The following is a 23,472-nucleotide window of genomic DNA, read 5'->3' on the forward strand; positions in this document are numbered from 1 at the left end:
AATTTAATAATGGTCTATGGACTTTTCCTTTAGGAAGCCGTCCAAACCTTTTTTAAACTCTGCTAAGCCAACTGTCTTTACCACATTCTCTGACAATGAATTCAAGAGTTTAATTACATGTTGAGTAAAGAAACATTTTCTCTGATTAATTTTAAATTGACTACTTTGTAGCTTCATTGCTTGCCCCCTAGTCCTAGTATTTTTGGAAAGCGTAAACAGACGCTTCACGTCTACCCGTTCAACTCCACTCATTACTTTATAAACCTCTATCATATCTCCCCTCAGCCACCTTTTCTCCAAGCTGAAGAGCCCTAGCCGCTTTAGCCTTTCCTCATAGGGAAGTCGTCCCATCCCCTTTATCATTTTCGTCACTCTTTTCTGCACCTTCTCTAATTCCACTATATCTTTTTTGAGATGTGGCGACCAGAATTGAACACAGTATTCGAGGTGTGGTCGCAGCATGGAGCGATACAAGGGCATTATAACGTCTTCATTTTTGTTTTACATTCCTTTCCTAATAATACCTAACATTCTATTTGCTTTCTTAGCCGCAGCAGCACACGGAACGGAAACTTTCAGCTTATCATCAACGACGACACCTAGATCCCTTTCTTGGTCAATGACTCCTAATGTGGAACTTTGCATGACGTAGCTATAATTCAGGTTCCTCTTTCCCACATGTATCACTTTGCACTTGCTCACATTAAATGTCATCTGCCATTTAGACTCCCAGTCTCGTAAGGTCCTCTTGTAGTTTTTCACAATCCTCCTGCGATTTAACCACTTTGAATAACTTTGTGTCGTCAGCAAATTTAATTACCTCACTAGTTACTCCCATTTCTAGGTCATTTATAAATATGTTAAAAAGCAGCGGTCCCAGCACAGACCCCTGGGGAACCCCACTAACTACTCTTCTCTGTTTTCTATCTTTTAACCAGTTCTTAATCCACAGTAGGACAGTACCTCCTATCCCATGACTCTCCAATTTCCTCTGGAGTCTTTCATGAGGTACTTTGTCAAACGCCTTCTGAAAATCCAGATACACAATATCAACTGGCTCCCCTTTATCCACATGTTTGTTCACCCCTTCAAAGAAATGTAATAGATTGGTGAGGCAAGATTTCCCTTCACTAAATCCATGTTGGCTTTGTCTCATTAATCCATGCTTTTGAATATGTTCTGTAATTTTGTTCTTAATAATAGTCTGTACCATTTTCCCCGGCACCGATGTCAGGCTCACCGGTCTATAATTTGTTCAGAACCCTTATTTTATCATCCTTACTTTAATATTCCCTTATCTCTTATTTGTCCTGTTTGTCTGTCCTAATTAGATTGTAAGCTCTGTAGAGCAGAGACTGTCTCTTTATGTTCAAGTGTACAGTGCTGTGTACGTCTGTCAGCGCTATGGAAATAAGTAGTAGTAATAGAATCTCCTCTAGAACCTTTAAAAAAAAAAATCGGTGTTACATTGGCCACCTTCAAATCTTCCGGTACCTCACTCGATTTTAAGGATAGAAACATAGAAACATGATGGCAGATAAAGGCCATATGACCCATCCAGTCTGCCCATCTTCTGTAACCCCTAATTCATCCTGTTCCTAAGCGATCCCACATGCTTATCCCATGCCTTCTTAAACTCTGGGACAGTCCTCGACTCCACCACATCCACCGGGAGGCCATTCCCTGCCTCCACCACCCTTTCTGTGAAATACTTCTTCAGGTTGCTCCTAAGCCTATGCCCCCTCATTCCAGAGCTCTCTTTCATTTGAAAAAGGCTCTCTTCCTGTACATAAATGCCCTTGAGATATTTAAACGTTTCTATCATGTCTCCTCTCTCCCTCCTCTCTTCCAGCATTCATAAGCCTGTCCCTATAATTTTTGCATTAAAAAAACGCTTACTAATTTCGTAGCTGCCCTCTGGACCGACTCCATCCTGTTTATATCTTTCCGTAGGTGCGGTCTCCAGAACTGCACGCAGTACTCCAAATGAGGCTTCACCAGAGACTTATACAATGGCACTATCACCTCTTTTTTTCCTCCTGGTCATGCCTCTCTTTATGCACCCAAGCATCCTTCTGGCTTTGGCTGTCGCTTTTTCTACCTGTTTGAAAGCTTTAAGGTCGTCAGACACAATCACCCCCAAGTCCTGCTCTTCCTTCACACACTGAAGGATAAATTACATATTACTAACAATAGCTCCACAAGTTAATTTTTCAGTTCTATCAGTACTCTGGGATGAATACCATCCGGCAGTTTGTAGAACTGCCCCATTACATCCTCCTGGTTTATAGACAATTCATTCAGTTTCTCCGAATCGTCAGCTTCGAATACCATTTCTGGCAACAGTATCTCTCCCATTCTTCCTCGGTGAAGACCGAAGCAAAGAATTCATTTAATCTCTCTGCTACAGCTTTGTCTTCCCTGTTCGCCCCTTTTACCCCTCGGTCATCTAGTGGTCTAACTGATTCTTTTGCCGGCTTCCTGCTTTTAATATACCTAAAAAATTTTTTACTATGTGTTTTTGCCTCCAATGCAATCCTTTTTGTCAAAGTCCCTCTTAGCCTTCCTTATCAGCGCTTTGCATTTGACTTGACATTTCTTATGCTGTTTCTTATTATTTTCAGTCAGTTTCTTCTTCCATTTTCTGAAGGATTTTCTTTTACCTCTAATAGCTTCCTTCACCTCACTTTTTAACCATGCCAGCTGTCGTTTGGTCTTCCTCCCTCCTTTTTTAATACGCGGAATATATTTGGCCTGGGCTTCCAGGATGGTGTGTTTGAACAACATCCACGCCTGATGTAAATTTTTGACCCTCGCAGTCGCTCCTCTAAGTTGTTGTTGTTTTTTTTTTTTTCACCTTTCTTCTCATTTTATTGTAGTCTCCCTTTTTAAAGTTAAACGCTAACGTATTTGATTTCCTATGTATACTTACTTCAAAGCTAATATCAAATCCGATCATATTATGATCACTGTTATCAAGCAGCCCCAGCACCGTTACCTCCCGCACTAGGTCTTGTAGCCTGCCAACTCCCAAATATACTGGTTCAGAGCGGATTACAAATATTAAGAACAATAAAGCAAAATTAATAGTAGTGCTTTTGAAACAAGTCTTCAGACTGTTCCAAAAAGACTAACATGTGGGCATTGTTCTAAGGGTTACAGATAAAGAGCACCACAGCTTGACTGCCTGATAAGGAAAGGATAGCTGTAGAGATTTTTTATAACTCACACCCAGCAATGATGGAAAATGAAGAAGTTGGGAGTTCCCTGATCTAGAAAAGAGAGGGGATAACAGGAAAGTAAACAGCTTTTCTAAATATTCCGGGCAAGAACCTTCAAATATTTTATAAATCCAACAGGCCAACTTTAAAAATAGGTCCAAGAAGGAACTTCCGGTGGAGCTGCCGGCCAAGATGTCCGCCGCAAGATGAACTCTGCAAGGTCCCGATCGGGAACTCCAGAAAATCCGATGATTTAAACCCCATCCAGCACAGTTAGATGACAAGCACCAGTTGAAGAACAGAGAAGGTTCCGCCCCCCGAAACACAGAAACGGAGAAGGCAGAGCAGAGTGAATCGGCAGCAGTGTACCACCCCTCTCCCACACCACGAGGCGAACGGCCACTACCAAAGAAAACTGGAGCAAAGAGCACTATCAGGTCAGAAGCCAGGCACAGTTCAGTACAGTTCCAGCATGCTGAACGAGTGAGTGCCAGACCGAGCAAGTGGGTATAGGTAATGAAGGGTAAATTCATGACTGGAGGGGTGGAGCTGGAGCCCTAGCAAGCAAGAATGTAAGAGGGGGTTGGAGAGACGAACAGTAAGCACTGAAAGCAGCATGGACTTTATAATTGATTATCAGCAGAGATAAGAGTTGGAACAGCTGATCTAAATTGGCTCAGTAATAGCAAAAGAAGCCATCGAAAGCAGGGCAAACTGGTGTCAAATGAACAGGCCAGCAATTCAAAGAGACAGGGACATTTTTTTTTTCTTTTTCTCTCCACTGATATGAGTTCAGCAAAGCAGGGCAAATTGGTGTCAAGTGAACAGCCCAGAAATTTAAAGAGACAGGGGCATTTTTTTTTTCTCTCGACTGATCTGAGTTCAGCCGAGGAAGAGCTGCAAGAGAAGTAAAACAACTTAAGCCCCCGCAGGCAGGCTACATTACAGGTGCAGACCTTATCTTATACTTCCTGGGTAATAGTAAAAGAAGCCAGCGAAAGCAAGGCAAATTGGTGTCAAGTGAACAGCCCAGAAATTTAAAGAGATAGGGACACTTTTTTTTTTTTTCCGACTGATCTGGGTTCAGCCGGGGAAGAGCTGCAAGAGACGTAAAACAACTTAAGCCCCCGCAGGCAGGCTACATTACAGGTGCAGAACTTGCCTTATATTTTATTACAGAAACAGCAGTACTTGGGATGATCTCGGGCACAGAAACCAGATATCTCAACAGCGCTACTTTACTATACAGTGTATGGCGACCCGAGGGTCTAAAAAAGAGCTGGACAAATCCAAAGGAGGGGGCTCCAAGATGGCGGAGAAAAGCTTACCGCCATCGGTCAGCTCAGTTTGGGCCTCAGAAATCGTGGCGGAGGTTAAAATGGCGGTGGAAGAAACTATGAGTCACCAACTTCAACAAATAATAGACAAGCTGGACGGCATGGATCATCGATTTACAACCTTCACAAAAGACTTTCAAGAGGTTCAGCAGAGACTAGGAGAAGTGGAAACATCGACGCAGGAAGTCTCTACAGCTATAGTAGACCTTACAAAAAAAGTAGCAGAATTAGAGGATAAAGTGGATGACTTAGAAAACCGCTCTCGACGGAATAATATCAGATTGGTAGGAATACCAGAATCCATAAAGGACGGTGATTTGAGAGAATTTCTGGAACCCTGGCTAGCTAAGATACTGCACACCGCAAACACAGCGGGCCTCCTCAAAATAGAGCGGGCACACCGTCTGGGGCCCAGGAAAGTGCCCAATGAACGGCCGAGGGTGGTCATAGCATGGCTGCTCCATTATCAACATAAAATGGAGATCCTTACTGCTCTCAGGAAAGGAGCAGCACTTGAGATAGAGGGACGCAAGATATTATGCTTTCAAGATTATTCCACTAAAGTTTCTCTTCAGCGCAAGCAATATTCACAGGTCTGTGGGAGACTGCATAAACTGCAAATCCGTTTTGGTCTGTTATATCCAGCGAAATTACGTGTCCAACACAATGGAGCTGTGAAGTTCTATGAGACTGTGGAGGCGGCTGAAGCGTTTGCAGACCAGATGGAGAGAGAAAGACCGAGTCCGTCTAAAAATAAATAGACTATGTTGGTGAGATGGGAATCATATGTAAATGCGAGAAAAATGTTGAGATGAAACTATCTTAGGCTGATATTGAGCTAATTCTCTCTGAAATGGTTAAAGATGTGCATGCTGTTATAGATGTTATGTTGCACAAAAGGGGGGGCAAATGGACACATATTTAGAGAAACATTTGTCACACGGAGCTCCCGATCGGAGACACAGAGCTTGAGCATCTTAGGTGCTCAGGAGGTTTATGAGTAAGGGGAGGGGGGAACGAAGGAGGGTGGGAGGAGTAGGAGCGGGAATAGGGGGGTTTACACTGAGTAATAGGAACTTCAGGGTTCAGGTGGAGGAACTGCACATAGGTAGCAGCCTAAGGGCTACAATGAGGGAACTAAAACACAGAGTGTCAAGTGAAGTCAAGCAGGGGGGGGGCAAAGGCTGGGACGCCCTCACTGCTCCATAAGGGATGATACTAATTCTGCTTACCTTCTGCCGGATTATAGCACGTAATGGCACTTAAGATAGTGACATGGAATGTGGGAGGTATTTCCTCACCGATCAAACGGCAAAAGATATTACAAGCACTTCACAAACAAAAGGTTTCTATAGCCTTATTGCAAGAAACACATTTGAACGCTAAGGAACATGAGAAACTTTGTAGGTGGTGGGTGGGATCATACTACGAATCTCCAGCGCAGGCTAAGAAAGCAGGAGTTATAATTTTAATCAAGAAAGGGATCCATGTTCTTACTCATAAAATTATAACAGCTACAGCGGGTAGATATGTGATAGTACACTTAACAGTAGACCGTCAACCAGTAGTACTGTGTAATCTGTATGCCCCTAATGCATACAATAAGATCTTTTACAAGCAACTTTTAAAAAACCTAACGGGGTTTGATGGGCTTCCAATATTCGGTGGGGATTTTAATGCAGTGGATGATCCTAGTCTGGATAGGTCCCATGGGGAAAAGAGAGGATCGGATTCGCGGGGGATCAGGATACTGAGTGAGGTTTTGGACATGGTGGATGTGTGGCGAACTATGAACCCATTGGAACGGGACTATACCCATCTGTCTCGTGCACATGCCACCATGTCCCGTATTGATTACATCTTTATATCCAGAGCCCTGTTCACAAGGATTCAAAAGACTGAAATAGGCCCCATAAAAATATCAGATCACGCAATGGTACTAGCAACTTTGGGGCCCCTAAGGTCTGATACATGCCAGTTTCAATGGAAATTTCCAACCCGACTATACAAGGATACAACCTTTCTAGACTATATATCACAAAAATATAAGCAGTTCCAGGAAACCAATCAGGAGCATAAGGACACTCCAATATTATTCTGGGACACGGCTAAAGCCGTATTATGGGGGGAGATAATAGCATATACAAGCCAACAATAAAGAACAAGGGAAAAGGAGATGCAGAGATTGGAAAAAGAAGTAACACGGTTGAGGAGAGCATGTGGCCGCAGGCATAGTATACAGTTAAAAGCCCAACTTTTAGAATTGCAACAGACTTTAAATGAAAAGATTCAGCAACAAGCCCAGAAAAATTATGCATATTACAGATATCAATTATATAAATATGCTAACAAAAATAGCAGGATGTTAGCAAGATTGTCAAAACCCAGACAAGGTCCGTCTAAAATAGCTGCCCTGTATTCCGCTGATGGGACACTAGTGAATGAGGATGCCCAAATTAATAAAGTCATGCTCGAATTTTATAAACACCTATATTCGGAACCGAACCAGCCCCGCTAGATAGTGAGATGTACTTCAGTGGCCAAGACGTAAGGCGAGTGGACCAGAGGAGCTTGGCTAAGTTAAATGCTCCCATTACAGAAGGAGAAGTGTCATGGGCAATACAGCAGAGTCCCTTGGGAAAGGCCCCGGGCCCAGATGGTTACAGGGGGAAGTTTTATAAAATGATGAGGGAAGAAGTGGTGCCACCTTTGACAGAAATGTTTAATGTTCTAGCACGGGAGCAACAAATGCCGGCATCACTACGCCTGGCGCAGATCATAGTACTACCAAAGCCGGGAAGAGATGTAATGAAACCAAAATCATATAGACCGATTTCGTTGCTCAATTATGAAGCTAAGCTATATGCCAAGGTTTTAGCGAATCGACTTTCTAGGATACTGCCAGATATAATAGAGGAATCTCAGGTAGGATTTGTACAGGGTAGAAATATTACGAAAAATGTACGAAGGATACTTACAACATTAGAGGCAGTGTCAAATCAAGACATCCCATCGGTGCTAGTCAGTTTTGATGCCGAGAAGGCTTTTGATAGAGTGGTCTGGGACTTTTTGTTTGGGACACTAGAAGCTTATGGGATAAGTGGGTTCTTTCAAGAGGCGATTCGGGCGCTTTACTATCAACCACAAGCACAGATATGGGCCAATGGTATACTATCTCCCCCCTTCTCTATATTTCGTGGCACCAGGCAAGGATGCCCACTTTCGCCTTTATTATTCATTTTAACATTAGACCCCCTGATTAGAGATATTCAGCGGACACCAGACATACAGGGGGTAAAAATAGGCGATAATATTTTCAAAATTGCAGCTTTTGCCGATGACTTGCTAGTTCATGTGACCCAACCCAACACCTCACTGCCTGCTCTTTTAGAATGTGTGGAAGAGTATGGAGATTTTTCTGGCTTCAAATTAAATTTAGAAAAGTCTGAAGCATTACAAAGACAGGAGTGGCAAGAGGGGAATTGGCTAGAAAGGGTGCCTTTAAAATGGGCAGATGAGTCTTTTCGTTATTTAGGAGTGAGACTGTCCATGGATGTAGATAAATTATACCAACTAAATATAGAGAAGCTGTTACGGGATACAGGATCCTCCTTGGAGCAATGGAACCATCTGCCTTTGTCACTGATGGGCAGAATCAACTTATTTAAAATGATAATATTCCCAAGATGGCTTTACATTTTACAAGTTATGCCAATACACTTATTACGAAGAGATGTACGGAAATTGAATAGCATATGTAGGAAATTCTTATGGGGGGGGGGGGAAATCAAAGATGCGATTAGAATATCTATATGATAACTGGGAGCAGGGAGGATTGGGTCTCCCAAATCTTCGACGGTACAATCAAGCATGTCTACTGAGGCACCTTCGGGATTGGATACTTAATACAGAACAATTTACTCCAGTCAGTTGGGAACAGGCACTATATCGCCCTTGGCATGTAAACTTTCTAATACAGGCCCAATCACAAAGTTTACCGCTAACATGCAAGAAAAGTATTCTGTTACTACCTTTAAGACCGGTCTGGCGCTTTCTCATGACAGTTTGGAATCAAAACCCAAATATTAGCGATCAGCTTCGCTCCGGGGGAATAGAGATTTTCCACCTGGACTGGAGGCTAGGTTAATTAAGAGATGGGCAGACATGGAAATCAGCCTAATGGAACACATAGTAAATGAGGAAGGAGGTTTGTATACATTTCAAGACCTAAGGCAGAGACTTTCTCTAACTAACAAAGATCACTTTACATACAGACAATTACATCACTATTGGTACAGCTTAGATCAAGAGGCATTGGGCACAAAATTAGGACAAAAACTAAAAGGGGATGCACATGGTCACGTTTCCATATCTAGTTTGCACAGGGCCCTGCTGTTGCTCTGTCCGCCCCGAAACTATGGAGCACTCATAGAGGCTTGGAGCAAAGACCTGGGATATGAATTGAAGGGAGTAAATTTTGCAAAATTGATAAAAGATATCCCCAGGCAAGTTAGCGGGGCAGAGCTACAGGAGAGCCAGTATAGGATATTACATAGGGGATACATGGCACAAACACAGGCAGCAAGAGCGGGCTGTGCACCGGATGCTCAGTGTGTAAAGTGTAGACAAGGGAGAAATACACTTCTGCATGCATTTTGGAGTTGTATCAAAGTGAAAATATTCTGGAAAAGGATCCATAATTACCTTGAGACTCTCATAGGCCACAGACTAATTCCCTCGTGGAGAGGGGTGTTATTAAACAAAAGGGGGGGCCTATGAGCTATCAGACAAGAACATGGATCTATTACTGGGTAAGGCATACGCAGTGGGGAAAAAATGTATACTGAGGCATTGGTTGCAAGAGGAACCACCCACCATCTTGTTTTGGAGGAATAAATTTCATGAGTTGATGTTATGGGAGGCTAGAGCGGCATGCAGCATCCCAAAGAAAAGAAAAGCCTTTATTTCAATTTGGAACAGATATTTACACAGTATCTCACATAAAGCGAGAAGCGCAGTGCTCAATAATCTGCCCCTATTATAAGAGGAGCACAGTGCCAAAAGAAGCAAGACCAATATTTTACACTCTGGTAGGAATAGCATGTGCAGAGGTAGAGGTAACTAACCATGATGTTTAGAGAACATTTTAAGCGAGTAGAGGGAGGGGGGAGGGGGTATAGGAGTGGGAAGGGTAATGTTCAATGCATAATAGAGGGACATGTGTATTATTAGATAGGAGAACAATCCTTTGAAGGAGCACATCAAGAGGACCCACCGGTAAATATTGTTGGGATAATACACTGAGTAAAACACAAGTTATAAATATTGGAGTTTCATATAAAAGTTTATTGTTAATAGTTATGCAACTGCACAGTTATTATACATGTACACATTATAGATATAGGAGAAGACAAGAAGGAAGGGATAGGGGAGAAAAGTTTGGAAAACATTGATGATTGACATTTCAGGTTTAGTAATATGTACTAGACTTCGCTGTTATACGATTTACATTGACTGAGATGGACTTGTATACCATGTGACCTCATCAATAAAAAAAATTGTTGAAACATAAAAATAAAAATAGGTCCAAGAAGTTATAGGGAGCCAATGCAAACTCATAAGATGTGGGGGTTAGGTGATCAAACCTCTTTTTGCAAAAAAAAAAAAAAAAAGCCAAAACATTTTAGCTATGGTGTTTTGTCAGATTTGCAGCCTGGAAAGTAAAGTAGCCAACGAAAAATAATATAAACATACTGTAGTAGTCTTGATAAGATAGAATCAATGACAACCAAAATAGCAAAATGTTTTCCTGACAGTAAAGTACGGACACTTCTCAGCTGATGCAGTTTAAAGAAAACCACCTTCAACATAGAATTAATCTGAGGAATTAAAGATTATGAAGTGTTCAAATACCCCAAACTCTTGAAACTGTTTCTACCTTTAGAGTGAGACCATCTGCAAATAATAGTTCGGAAGGAAAGGATGTTTCAGCTAGATTCAGCCATAATAGTTTTGTTTTTGAGTGTAAACCCATGTGCAATACTCAGCTTTTCAATTCTTTCTATACATTGGGCAATGCAAGGAAGACTAGAAGTTATGTTCTTCTCAAATGCTATTAATAAGAACATATAATCAGTATATGAAAAGAACTTGGCTCCAATAGAAAGGAATCCATAGGAAAATTAAGTCATGTAGATGTTAAAGCCGGAGAAAGAGGACAGCCCTAAGGAACTTCACGGGGTGATAGCCAATGAGTTGAAAACTTGTTGGCCATCTTAACTGCATAATTCTTTGAATCAGAAATGTCTTTATTCAAGGAGGAAGTGACATCATAGCAGATGGCTGCATAAGCCCTGAGCTCCAGGACCCTCTGATGGCGAGAGTTAGAATTTCGACTTACCTGCTGTGATGATGGGCAGATAGTGTGGTCAGTGAGCTAACACACTGGCGATCATATGCCCTCCCTTTGGCGCGGCCCAGGAGCGCCAAGTTTAATAAATACAGCTCCTCTTCCAAGGTCGCGGGTGCAGAAAAAGATGGCCGCGGGCGGAGTGTTGGAGGCGAGCCCTGGGACACCTGCAGACGTGGAATTAGTGGCCTTTTGTTTGGAGATGCGCAATTGGTTACAGGAGCTCAAGTCAGATCTAATGACTGTGCGATCAGAGCTACAAGAATCTGTGGATATTTTGAGAGAGGATGTCAATGAAATAGGGTGTCGGGTGGAAGAGCACGAAGAACTCCCGGAGTCACATGGGGTGGAGATGGAACGGCTGCAGTCCCGCACGGCAAAACTGGAGGAACTGCAAGAGGCAACTGCCCTTAAGTTGGAGGATCTGGAAAACAGATATAGACGCTGCATTCCTTGTCATCAGCAGCAGATGAATCCATTAACTGATGGGTTGTATGTGCCTTCCAGCAGGTGGAGATAGAGAACACTGAAAAACCACAGTGACCCTTGGACGGCTAGCCCCATCTGCCTTCAGTATTTCTCTATCTTCCAGCAGGTGTGGACATAGCTTGATCAGCTCCTGGATTTCTGCCTGGGGTGGCTCCTGTGCTTTGCCAGTTGAGCAGGGGTGTTGTGGCTGGTGGTGCCCACTTTAAAGGCGTATAGGTTCGCCCTTTTCCTGTCTTACCCATTCCCCCCTCCTCTCTGAGTCCCTCTGTGTCATGTTCTCTGTCTCTGTAGAGTAGGGCATCGGAGGATTGGCGGCCATCTTTCTTTGGGGATTTTCCAGGTTTTGGCGGCCATCTTTGATAGGGGCAGCTGTGGTGGTGGCAGCCATCTTGGAGTGGGGCAGCTTCAGGAAGGAAGCCCATATTTGGGCGCAGGGCGTCTCCAATGGGGGCAACCATCTTGTATTTAGCTGTGCAAGCTTATCTCTAATTCTCACACTATTTTAGGCCCTGTCCTCAGTTCTTCTGTGCTTCGGCTTCTACTCAGTTCGCTGGATAGTTGCTCTGACGGTTCCTGGATCTGCTATTGACTGCTGCCTGGTAATTACCTTTGCCTGTCTCTGGACCTGCGGTTGACCGCTGCCTGGAATTGACCTCTGCCTGTCTCTGGACCTGCGGTTGACCGCTGCCTGGTATTGACCTCTGCCTGTCTCTGGACCTGCTATTGACCGCTGCCTGGTATCGACCTTTGCCTGTCTCTGGACCTGCGGTTGACCGCTGCCTGGTATTGACCTCTGCCTGTCCCTGGATCTGCTATTGACCGCTGCCTGGTTTTGACCTTTGCCTGGCTCTGGACTTGCTATTGACCTTTGCCTGTCCCTGGATCTACGATTTTCGCTGCTTGGTCTTACCCTGTGGACTTTGTGCTGGAGTTTGTTCTCTCCGCTGTTGGCTACCTGCACTCAGGGGCTCAACCCCTGGGGGAACGGTGGTTGGCACTGGGGGGGGGGGACTCAGGGTTTTGGCCGACAGCCCGATGAGGGATTTCTTCATCGAGTACAGGGGCTCACCTCTCCGTGTTACGAGCTTGACACTCTGTTGCTGGCTGCCTCCAACTTTCCTCACAGCGGTTAAAAAAAAAAAAAAAGCGCGCTTTTACTGCGTGGCTGTTCTGAGGCTTTCTCCAGAGATTCTGGTTCAGTGCAGCTTGACCGGAGCTCATTGACTCGGTCTTCTGAGGTGAGAGTGGTGCCCAGCTCCTCCGGGGAGGTCCCATGGACGCCGTTCCGAAGGGGGTAAGTTTTGGTGCGAAGCCGCCATTTTATTGCTATATTTCCGTCCAGTCAGGCGATGGCTGCTGAAGGAGTTAAGCGCTGCTCCTGTTGTGGTAAGCGCAGATCAGCAGCAGGGCTGTGCAAAACGTGCTCCTTAGATGCTCGCGCTAGTACGAGCATGGCGAGCGATGATTGTTTCCGCTCGATGGAGCTGGCAGCGGGCGCCATTTTGGAAGCGCTGCATGTCTCGATCCTTGCATCGTGGAGGAGTCTGAGGCCTGGGGGATGCCTTGTTTAGAGGCTGCCAGAGGAGCTCCAACATCCGTTTCTCCTAATTCGGAGGCGGAGGGTCAGGGTGAGTTTTTCTCCCCTGAGTTTGTGCTTCTAATTCATAAAGCCTTCATGTGAAAAGAACTCTGCCGCAGGTGTCTGACACTGCGTTGCTTTCTGGATCCCCTCCGGGTGTTGATGGCCCGGGCTGGCTACAGAGGTTATTTCTTCCCCCGAGCATTGGAAGGACGCTAATGCCTCCTCTGTTAATCTTAAGATGGCGAGTACTAAGAAACCTACTCGGGCCTTTCCTTAGCATGACTCCATCCAAGAGCTTATTTCAGCTGAATGGTCTGACCCCGATGGGCCTTTGAAAGTGGCCAGGGCTATGGGTCAGCTTTACCCTCTGAGTGAGGAGCACTTGGCCCCTTTGGGGATGCCTAAAGTAGATGCGTTGGTCATGGCGGTGACTAAAAAGACCACTCTCCCAGTAGAGGGAGGGGTCGCTTTGAAAGACATGCAGGACTGGCGGCTAGAATCCGTGCTGAAGCATTCCTTTGAAATTTCGGGCCTTTCCTTGAGGGCGTCTATTTGCAGTTCCTATGCAGCCCGGGCATATCTTTCCTGGTTACAACAGGTAGTGGAACAGCCCGCGGATGGTGAGGGGTCCCTCTCTGAGGTTTGTCCCGCGGATGGAGTCGGCCCTGTCATTCTTGGCTGATGCCCTTTATGATCTGATCAGAGCTTCGGCTCAGCAGATGTCGGTGGCGGTTTCTGCCTGCCGCCTTCTTTGGCTGCGGCATTGGGCGGCTGACCTGGCCTCTAAGCAAAGGCTGGTGAAGTTACCTTTTCGGGGCCTCCTGTTATTTGAAGAGGATTTGGAGAAGATTGTTAAAGACCTAGGAAACTCTAAGCCCCAGCGGTTACCCGAGGATAGGCCGAGGCCTTCTTCCAAGGGTCCTGCGTTTCCCTCCTCTTCTAGACATAGTAACATAGTAGATGACGGCAGAAAAAGACCTGCACGGTCCATCCAGTCTGCCCAACAAGATAACTCATATATGCTGCTTTTTGTGTATACCCTACTTTGATTTGTACCTGTGCTCTTCAGGTAGACCTCATTTCCATGAAGCTCGTAGGTATCGCCTGGGGCGCTCTGCTGGGTTTTCTCAATGTGCCCATTTTCAGCAGAGGAACTGCTTTTGCTCGGACAAACATTCTGCAGGGGCCGGTTCAAGGCAAGGAGTTAAGGGGCAACCTCCACAATGATGGGACCCTGGTCCACTCCTTGGTTCCTGCAGTAGGAGGACGGCTTTCCCTCTTTCTCGAGGAGTGGACCAAGATTACCTCGGATCAGTGGGTCCTGGACCTGATCAGAGAAGTTTGCCGATTGGAATTCGGTGCCCCGGTGAGAGATGTTTGTGGAGTCCCAATGCGGCACTGCCGTCAAACGGGCGGCGGTAGAGGAGACCTTGCAAGTCTTGCTGCACCTCGGAGCGGTGATCCCGGTGCCTCCCGCTGAACGCGGCTGTGGCTGCTATTCCATTTTTTATTTTGTGGTGCCTCGAAAAGGCGGGTCTTTCAGACCGATCCTCGACTTACGAAGAGTCAATGAGGCCCTGTGCTCCGTCATTGTGGCGGTACAGCCAGGAGAGTTTCTCACGTCTCTGGACCTAAAAGAAGCGTATTTGCACATTCCTATTTGGCCCCCACATCAGCGGTTTCTCCAGTTTACGGTGTTGGGTCAACATTTCCAATTTTGGGCCTTGCCTTTCGGCCTAGCCACAGCTCCCCGTACCTTTTCCAGGGTAATGGTGGTGGTAGCTGCCTATCTCAGGCAAGAGGGTATCAGAGTTCACCCTTAGCTCGACGACTGGCTCATGAGAGCGGATTCGGCAGATGAAAGTCGTCTTGTCACAGCCAGAGTGGTTACAGTCCTGCAGACTGTAGGCTGGGTGGTCAATATACCTAAGTCATCTGACACCCCCTCTTAGTCTCTTGAGTATTTGGGGGTCAGGTTCAACACAGCCTCAGGGTTTGTCTTTCTCCCCGACCAAAGGCGGTGCAAGCTTCAGACTCAGGTCCGTCTGCTCCTGCAGATGCCTCGCCCGCGAGCTTGGGACTTTGTCCAGTTGCTGGGGTCGATGACGGCCACCTTGGAGGTGGTTCCATGGGTGAGAGCGCATATGAGGCCACTGCAGGTTGCCCTGCTTCAACAATGGTCTCCGATTTCCCAGGAATATCAACGCAGACTAACATGGCTCCCTGCGGCCCGGCTCAGTATGGAGTGGTGGCTCTCCGACAGGATGCTGCGCAAGGAATGCCGCTTGCGCTTCCTTCTTGGTGCCTGGTGATAACAGGTGCCAGCCTTTTGGGCTGGGGAGCGCATTGCCAGGGAAGCTATGCGCAGGGTCAGTGGACAACCATGGAAGCGGGGTGGTCCATCAATCGCTTGGAACTGAGAGCGATATTCTAGGCTCTTATGGCCTTTCAAAAGACTCTGAAGGGGCTTGCGATCCGGGTCCTGTCAGACAACACGACAGCAGTGGCCTACATTAATCGTTAGGGCGGCACTCAGTGCAGGGCCCTGGCCGCGGAGGCCACTCAGATTTCCCACTGGGCCGAGCTCCACCTGCAGCTTCTGTCAGCAGCTCGCGTAGCAGGTCAGAGCAACGTGCAAACCGATTTTCTCAGCAGGCATCAAATCAACCCAGCGGAATGGGAACTGGCAGAAGAAGTTTTTCTTCAGATTTGTGCCAAATGGGGGACACCTGGAATGGATCTAAAGGTGTCAAGTGTAAACGCCAAAGTCCCTCGCTTTTTCAGCAGAAGGAGAGATCCTCACTCGGCGGGGTTGGATGCACTGGCTCAACCCTGGCCCTCGGGCCTCCTGTATGTGTTACCTCCTTGGCCCTTGATAGGGCGAGTCCTCCATCGGATTTGACTACACCAGGGATTGGTGATTCTTATCGCTCCGGACTGGCCAAGGCGTCCATGGTATGCGGATCTCCGTCGGATGATGATGGAGGCTCCATTTCATTTGCCTCTGATGCCGAACCTGTTGGTTCAAAGTCCGGTGTCTATGGAGGATCCCTGCTGATTTGGTCTTAGGGCCTGGCTCTTGAGAGAGTGCAATTGAGAGACAAGGGCTACTCTAACAAGGTCATTTCCACTCTCTTGCAAGCCCGCAAGCGGTCCACCTCTGCAGCTTATGCTCGGATCTGGTGCAAGTTTGAGGCGTGGTGTGTTTCAAAGGCAATCACACCCACGCAGGCTACAGTCTCACCGGTGCTGGACTTTTTGCAGGATGGCTTACAAAAAGGTCTGGCTTATAATTCCCTGCGGGTTCAAGTTGCAGCATTGGCATGCTTTTGTGGGAAAGTCTCGGGCTTATCACTTGCTGCTCATCCGGACATTGCCCGATTTCTCAGAGGGGTGTTGCGGCTCCGCCCTCCAGTGCGGTCGCCTTGTCCGGCCTGGAACCTGGGGCTGGTGTTGAAGGCTGTCCAGCGTTGGCCTTTCAAGCCGCTTAAGTGAGCTTCGGAGAAGGATGTTACTCTCAAGACAGTCTTTTTGGTGGCCATGACATCGGCTAGACGTGTGTCTGAGCTTCAGGCGCTGTCCTGTCGGGACCCTTGTCTACAATTCTCGGAGTCCGGAGTAACGGTATGTACAGTGCCCTCCTTCCTGCCTAAAGTGATTTCAGCGTTTCACCTGAACCAGCCCATTTTTCTTCCTTCTTTTTCTAAGGAAGATTTTCCGGATTCATTTGGGCAATTACATCTTTTGGATGTCCGCAGGCTCTGTTGCAGTATCTACAGATGTCAAATAGCTTCAGGACCTCTGATCACCTTTTTGTATTGTTGTCAGGTCCTTGACGCGGGTGTCCTGCGTCTAAGGCCACTATAGCCCGTTGGCTCAAGGAAGTCATTTTTTCTGCGTATCTGCTTTCAGGGCGGTCTCTGCCTGAAGCGTTTTTAGGGCGCATTCCACGAGAGCGATTTCCTCCTCGTGGGCTGAAACAGGAGCACTCTCTCTTCAAGAGATGTGTAGTGCGGCTACTTGGGCTTCTCAGCTCTCATTTGTCTGGCATTACAGGCTGGATGTTGCAGCGAAGCAGGATGCGCATTTTGGAGTGCAGGCGCTTGCTCGCGGAGTGGCCTGTTCCCACCCTAAGTAGGGAGTGCTTTTGTACATCCCATCAGTTAATGGATTCATCTGCTGCTGATGACAAGGAAGGGAAAATTAGGTTCTTACCTTAGTAATTTTCTTTCCTTTAGTCACAGCAGATGAATCCATGATCCCTCCCTGTCTTTGTTTTTTTGTTCAGATCTTTCATGCAGATATATATCTCATTGGGAGAAGTTGGAAACCAGTTCTCAGAATTTCTACATGCTGTTCTATTACAGGAGGTTGAGATCGTCCCTCCTTTGAATGGTTATTGCTCCTGTTCTGGGGCGGTTGTTCGCTGTGAGGAAAGTTTGTTATTCTACGTTTATGATTCACTCTGCTTTGGAAATCTCAAATACTGAAGGCAGATGGGGCTAGCCGTTCAAGGGTCACTGTGGTTTTTCAGTGTTCTCTATCTCCACCTGCTGGTAGGCGGATACAACCCATCAGTTAATGGATTCATCTGCTGTGACTAAAGGAATGAAAATTACCAAGGTAAGAACCTAATTTTCCCATGTCTGTGGGGATCCCACGGGGATGGATCCAGGTCCTGCGGGATCCCCAAGGAAGTGCCTTCCCTCCCCTGAGCGCAGGATGTGCTCCAGGCATATACCTCGAGGTACTCTGGTGGTCTAGTGGCTTCTTTGGGGCAGGAAAGATCCCCACTCTTTTTCTGCCCTCTGCTGTGACGCTGATCCTCTCTGCTCTTTTAAAATGGCTGCTGAGATTTCCATTGGCGGCCTCGTGATTCTTCCTTGCAAGTCTTGTGAGGTCACTGCCGGAAGTCTCGGCAGCCATTTTAAAAGAGCAGAGAAGAGGGGATCAGCATTGCAGCAGAGGGTGGGAAGGAGTGGGGATCTTTTCTGCCCCAAAGAAGCCACTAGATCACCAGGGTGCCTCAGGAGGGCACTCAGGGTCGGAGGGGAGGTGGAAGGAAGGAGTCAGGAATCGGGATGGTAAGTATAAGGCTCTTTTTTTTTTCCCCTTTTCTCGTGCCGCTGCCATTGCTATTTATTCAAAACAAAGCAAGCAAACCTATGAGTTGCTGCATCCACATTCATTATTGTTGCATGCTGCCTTGTGCAGCATACGGATGTACACAGAGGAAGTATAATGACAATAACTTTTCATAGGTACAGTAGTAATTTGTTATAAATCATAATCAGTTTGTCATTTGGAAGAGCTGGTTATAGGAACACTGTAGCACTGTTACATTCTTACATAGTTTTTTTTTTTTCTCCTGGTAAAGGGCCACTAAAACAGACAACATGTTATGAGAATTAGGTTCTCAACATCCATCTAGTTATTTACTTATTTATGACATTTGTATCCCACATTAAACATGAATTAGGTTGAAACCTGGGAGCATTTAAAATCTTTTTTTTTTCCCTGTGCCTACATCAAAAGAAAAAGATGGCATGTGGGAATTTGCTGTTTTTGTTTTGTTGATTGCAGTGGTATATTATAAAAATGCACTTGCCTTTTTTATTATTACGTTTTCATAGAAAGGTATTGAATAATTAGGGACGGGATTCCTTCATGCAAAAGTTTTGTCCAGCATCAGTCTAAATGTGCCAATACTGTCCAGTTCAGCACACTGTTAGACACCAAGTTCATATAAAGTTAATTATGTTCAGTAGAAAATAAATCTGTTGCCTCAGGCTGCTTACTATGTGAATATTCCATCACTGTTTCATTATTGCTACCAAGTATTACGTATTATTAAGGACATTTGCTTTAAACCTTGTTTTAATTCATTTATCCAGTCCTTCATGGTTTTGCTTTTTAATCCCAAAGGTGAATCTTAAGGGTGATTGAACAATTAGGTATAAACTGTGTTGTTTCTGACTTTACTTGTTTTGGAATTTGGACTTCTTTGGGTCCTGTGCTGATCTGTACATCTGCTGTCTTAGCAGAGTACGGAAGAAAATGATTTATGCTACTTTTACTAGTATTTTTACTGCTTATAGAATCTGGCTTTCTTGGGGGTTGGGGTTAAGGTGATTGCGGCATGGCAAGGGCTTGGACCAGGAGCTGGGATGGAGGAGATTACTTGTAGCAGGAATGAGTTAGATTCCAGCAGGGATGGGTTGGATTTCTGTCCCTGTGCAACTCTCTAGTTTGGCAGTGGCATACTGGGGAATTCCAGGTAGCACTAGTGATGTCACTGGAATAGTTGTGTATCCCTACTTTAAACAGCTGGCAGAGAGACTTGGTCCATTGGTCTGGACTGGTCTACATGACTCAAGGAAAGGAAATGAACAGGTATGAATAAATGTCATCTTCGGTTTTCCAAGTGTTAATAATCAATAGTGCTACCGTCAAAAAGAAATCTGGCATTGGCTTTCGAGAGAACAGTATTATCAAGGATTTCCAAATAGCTAATTTGTACAATAGCTCTTCCTCAGTGAGAACTTAATGTTGTAACTGTATCTCAAAATTTGTCAGTTAGTGGAGGAATTGAGCTTTAGATTTTCAGAGATATCACATGCCTTGTTATTAATGTTCTTTGTTGCTTTCCTTGTTTTCAGTCCTTGGAGGACTGTCCTTTAGATGAGGATGAAGACACCTTTCAGATTCTTAGAGAGGAAGATGAAGATATTGACCAGTTTAATGATGATACCTTTGGAGCTGGTGCTGTTGGTAAGCCCTTTTGGTTTATTTGTTCTCAAGTTCTCTTGAACCTGGTGTGATGTGTGCTCTTTTCTACTTAGGGTTGGGTGTGTTCTGTGGTTGGTGCCTTGTGGTTGGCTCTGCTCCTCTATACATGCGGTCTTGTTTGATTGTGGTCTAATTGAATATGTTCAGAAAAGGAAGAGTTAATGGGTGGATTAAAGGTAGATACAGAGACAGGTGAGCAAGTGTGATGTCGAGCAGATTAATTACCAATAGGAACATCTGGCTTTTGCAGTAGGGAGACACATGATCTGACTTGGTGCCCGTGTTAAAAAAAAATTAACTCTGTCTTTTTTGTTCTGTGATTTTTGGGTTGGGAGGAGAAAGAAAATACAATCGGAAAATTCTAGGGATAGAAAAAAACCTGGGTGGCTTTTTGACCTGGCACCTAAGAATTGCTGCCTTTTTTGCCTGCTGTCTTCTGAGGTCAGTAGGAGACTCTACCAGCCTGGCCTGAAGACAGCTTCATACTGCTGCTGGGGTGAACCTATAAGGAGCTGTGAACTGCTGTGACCAACCCAAGGCTAAGAAGAGGTATCGTGGCCTGAGCTATTTCTGCTCGATCAGAAGATGGCAAGCTGTGAAGGGACCCAGAAAATATCAGTAGTGCAATAACAGAAGGAAAAGGGATGTCAGTAAAAAGACTAAGCTAAACAAATGTGCCCCAAGTACAAGAGAAATCCCAAACAAAAGAAAACTGAAGAACATTTGCAAGATTGTTGCCAAATGGTCTGGAGGTGACCCAGAAGATTTTGCAACAATCTTGCAAATGGCAGGATCTTAGGAAGAAATACTGAGTGCTGCTGTACAGTAGTGGTTCCCAAACCTGTCCTGGGGGAACCCCAGCCAGTCCGGTTTTCAGGATATCTACAATGAATATACATGAAATAGATTTGCATGCACTGGCTCCTTGGTATGTGAATCAATCTCATTCATTATGGATAACCTGAAAACCGGGCTGGCTGGGTGTGACCCGAGGACTGAGTTGAGATCCCGTCCTAGAGACATTGTGGAATGGTTTCATAGGTAAGCAGAGAAGGAGCAAGTCCTCAAGCCTGCACAGAAACTTGGCTACATGAAATGGGAGGGGTATGATGTTGAAGTAAACAAAGATTTATTGCCATCCACTTTATTGAAGAGGAAGGCATTTTAGTAAAGAACATGAATATGCCACGAGGAAAAAGCAAGATTTTTTTTTTTAAAGTTACATTTGTACCCTGCGCTTTCCCACTCATGGCAGGCTCCATGCGGCTTACAGGTACTTATTTGTACCTGGGGCAATGGAGGGTTAAGTGACTTGCCCAGAGTCACAAGGAGCTGTGCCTGAAGTGGGAATCGAACTCAGTTCCTCAGTTCCCTAGGACCAGAGTCCACCACCCTAACCACTAGGCCACTCCTCCACTCCAAGATATAAGTGTCTGTATCTATTTGATTGGTTGCCTTGATGGAGGGGAAAAACCACAGTGCAAAATGTTTCAAAAACCAATAAAGCACTGACTGAGGCAGGACTTTGAAGAATACAAGAGGGCATGCTGGGCATATTGGTGCTGAGATAAATGAACAAGAACCCTGGACCCAGATGACAGTGTGTGGGAAAGGGAGACGAGACTGCAGAGACAGTTGTTTGAGATGAGATCTGCCATGGGAGCAGCAACTAAGACCTGGGTCCTACACTAAAAGAAGGAAAGAAACTTAATGGACAGAAGAAAGAGTTGATTGGGCACTGTTGATAGTTATGAGAATAAACTGTTGGAATGGAGAAGTCTGAGGATCAAAGTGCCTTGGCATAGCCTAGTGGGAAGGAGAGACTTCTTTGTGAAACCTACGATAGATGAAGCAAGCCACGCTATTGAGAAAGGTGGGTGGGATCCAAGTGAGTTAGTGGGAGAGAATGTTTGTGGGCTGGGGGGGGGGGGGGTGGTGGTAGAGTTGAGATGAGAGAGGTATGACAGAAAGAGACATGCGTGCTAAGTTGGCTGATATTAGATATTTTTTGTCCTTGTATGTTTAGAGACTGAACTCCCTGCAAAAACATTTAATGTTTAAGGGGCAATTTTTCTGAAAACAGAAATATCTTGTGTACAAGAGACACACCTGATAATTAGGCATGAACAGTTGTTTTCTCACAGCCAATTTACCTATATTTTCCTTTCCTCTAACCAGGGCTGTCCGGGACAAATGATATTAAGGGCTCTGCTGCTTCGTCAGTCAAAAGTAGTCATTGGCTGGCAGGTAGCAGGATCGAGAGAGATTGCTCTGCTGGCCATGGGTGTTCATTTGTGCCACATTTTGCTTGTGCGGCAACAGGAAGTTACTTCACAAGAGGCGTGACAAGGCAGGAAAAAGGAGCCATGGCTGGCAGAGCAAGTAGAGGACTGGGGGAGGGGGGTTGGAAGGGAAGGAAAGATGATGGATCTGACTGAGCAAGGCTGTCAAGTTGGCTGCAGCATCCCTTAAAAAAAAAAAAGTGGCTTTTCTATGGTGCCACTGGACCCAGAGAATCTTGCCCCCCTTGGTGGCCCTGCTCTTAACCATGTGTTTTATTTATTTGGATTTAGCGCACACCTTTTTCAGTAGTAGATCAAAGTGAGTTATAGTCAGGTGCTCTAGGTGTAGGCCCTCTGGGGACAGGGAAATAATCTACCCCACCCCCTGTTTACTAAGCCGCTGTGTGCTAATGCTGACATAGCCCATTCAAAGTGAACGGGCTGTCAGCATTAGCTCACAGCAGCTTAGTAAACAAGGGAGTAAGTTAAGTGACTTGCCAAAAATCTTACTGTTCTCTTGGAAAATTTCAGACTCCTATCATTTGATATGTGGCGCTCCTCAAGGATCGTTGCTAGCACGAGTGCTTTTTATTATCTTTATGGCACCTCTCCTTATATTAATGTAATCTCTGGAATAAATAGGTACTGCCTATGCAGATGACCTTCAGGTCCTGACTTCACTTGATCCCTCTGATTAAATAAGGCTTTTGTCACTTTCAGTGAAAAATTAGTGAAAATAGCCAATTGATTTAGAAGATAAAACCCCTTTGTTTTCTTAGGATTAAAAAGTTTCATCTTTAATGGAAAGGATAATTTTTTTTATTAAAATCATGGGTAAAGTGATGTGGTAGCTGTGTTAGTCCACTTTTTTTTTTAATTTTATTTATCATTTTACTTACTTACATTCACATTTATCACTTAAATGTAAGGAAATACAGAAATTAATATAAAAAGGAAAACATTTTCTCTCAACAATATATATTTACATAATTGTCCACAATTGGAAGATCCAAGATCAGGAAAACAATCAAAGAAAATAAAAACTCAAAATGGTTAATCTTACACTTCACATTTTCTGAGGGAGGAAGGTTAATCGGTTATTGCAGCCGGTACAGTGGTAACTGAAGGAAGTTGCTGCAGAGGATTCTTCATCTGTTTCCACAAACTCTTATAATTTCTTAGGTTCAAACAAATAAGTAATAAGGAAATAAAACACAAGGGAATCGCGCTAGGAAGGTCCCACCTAGGGCAATGATTCCTGGCTTAAAAACCAAGACCTCACACCTCTTAGTCTGCGATTCCCTTGATGTGTCAGGAAATATATGCATCTTTGAACCCAAAAAACTATTAACCATGTATCGGA

The 23,472-nt window shown here is 45.1% G+C and overlaps 1 protein-coding gene across 4 annotated transcripts in view; it reads left to right on the forward strand.

The window, feature by feature from the left end:
* The window catches only part of PATL1 (PAT1 homolog 1, processing body mRNA decay factor), a 292,622-nt gene that overhangs the window by 5,681 nt on the left and 263,469 nt on the right, over positions 1-23,472 (forward strand). For all 4 annotated transcript variants that reach the window (XR_003944007.1, XM_030221195.1, XM_030221217.1 and 1 more), the window contains exon 2: positions 19,698-19,809. Coding sequence is in view for 3 of the 4 variants with exons in the window: in XM_030221195.1 (XP_030077055.1) it covers positions 19,698-19,809 (112 nt within the window). In the remaining variant the exon portion in view is untranslated. The remainder of the gene's footprint in view (positions 1-19,697; positions 19,810-23,472) is intronic.

Source organism: Microcaecilia unicolor, chromosome 1, assembly GCF_901765095.1.
Source record: "Microcaecilia unicolor chromosome 1, aMicUni1.1, whole genome shotgun sequence".
Classification (NCBI taxonomy): Eukaryota; Metazoa; Chordata; class Amphibia; order Gymnophiona; family Siphonopidae; genus Microcaecilia; species Microcaecilia unicolor.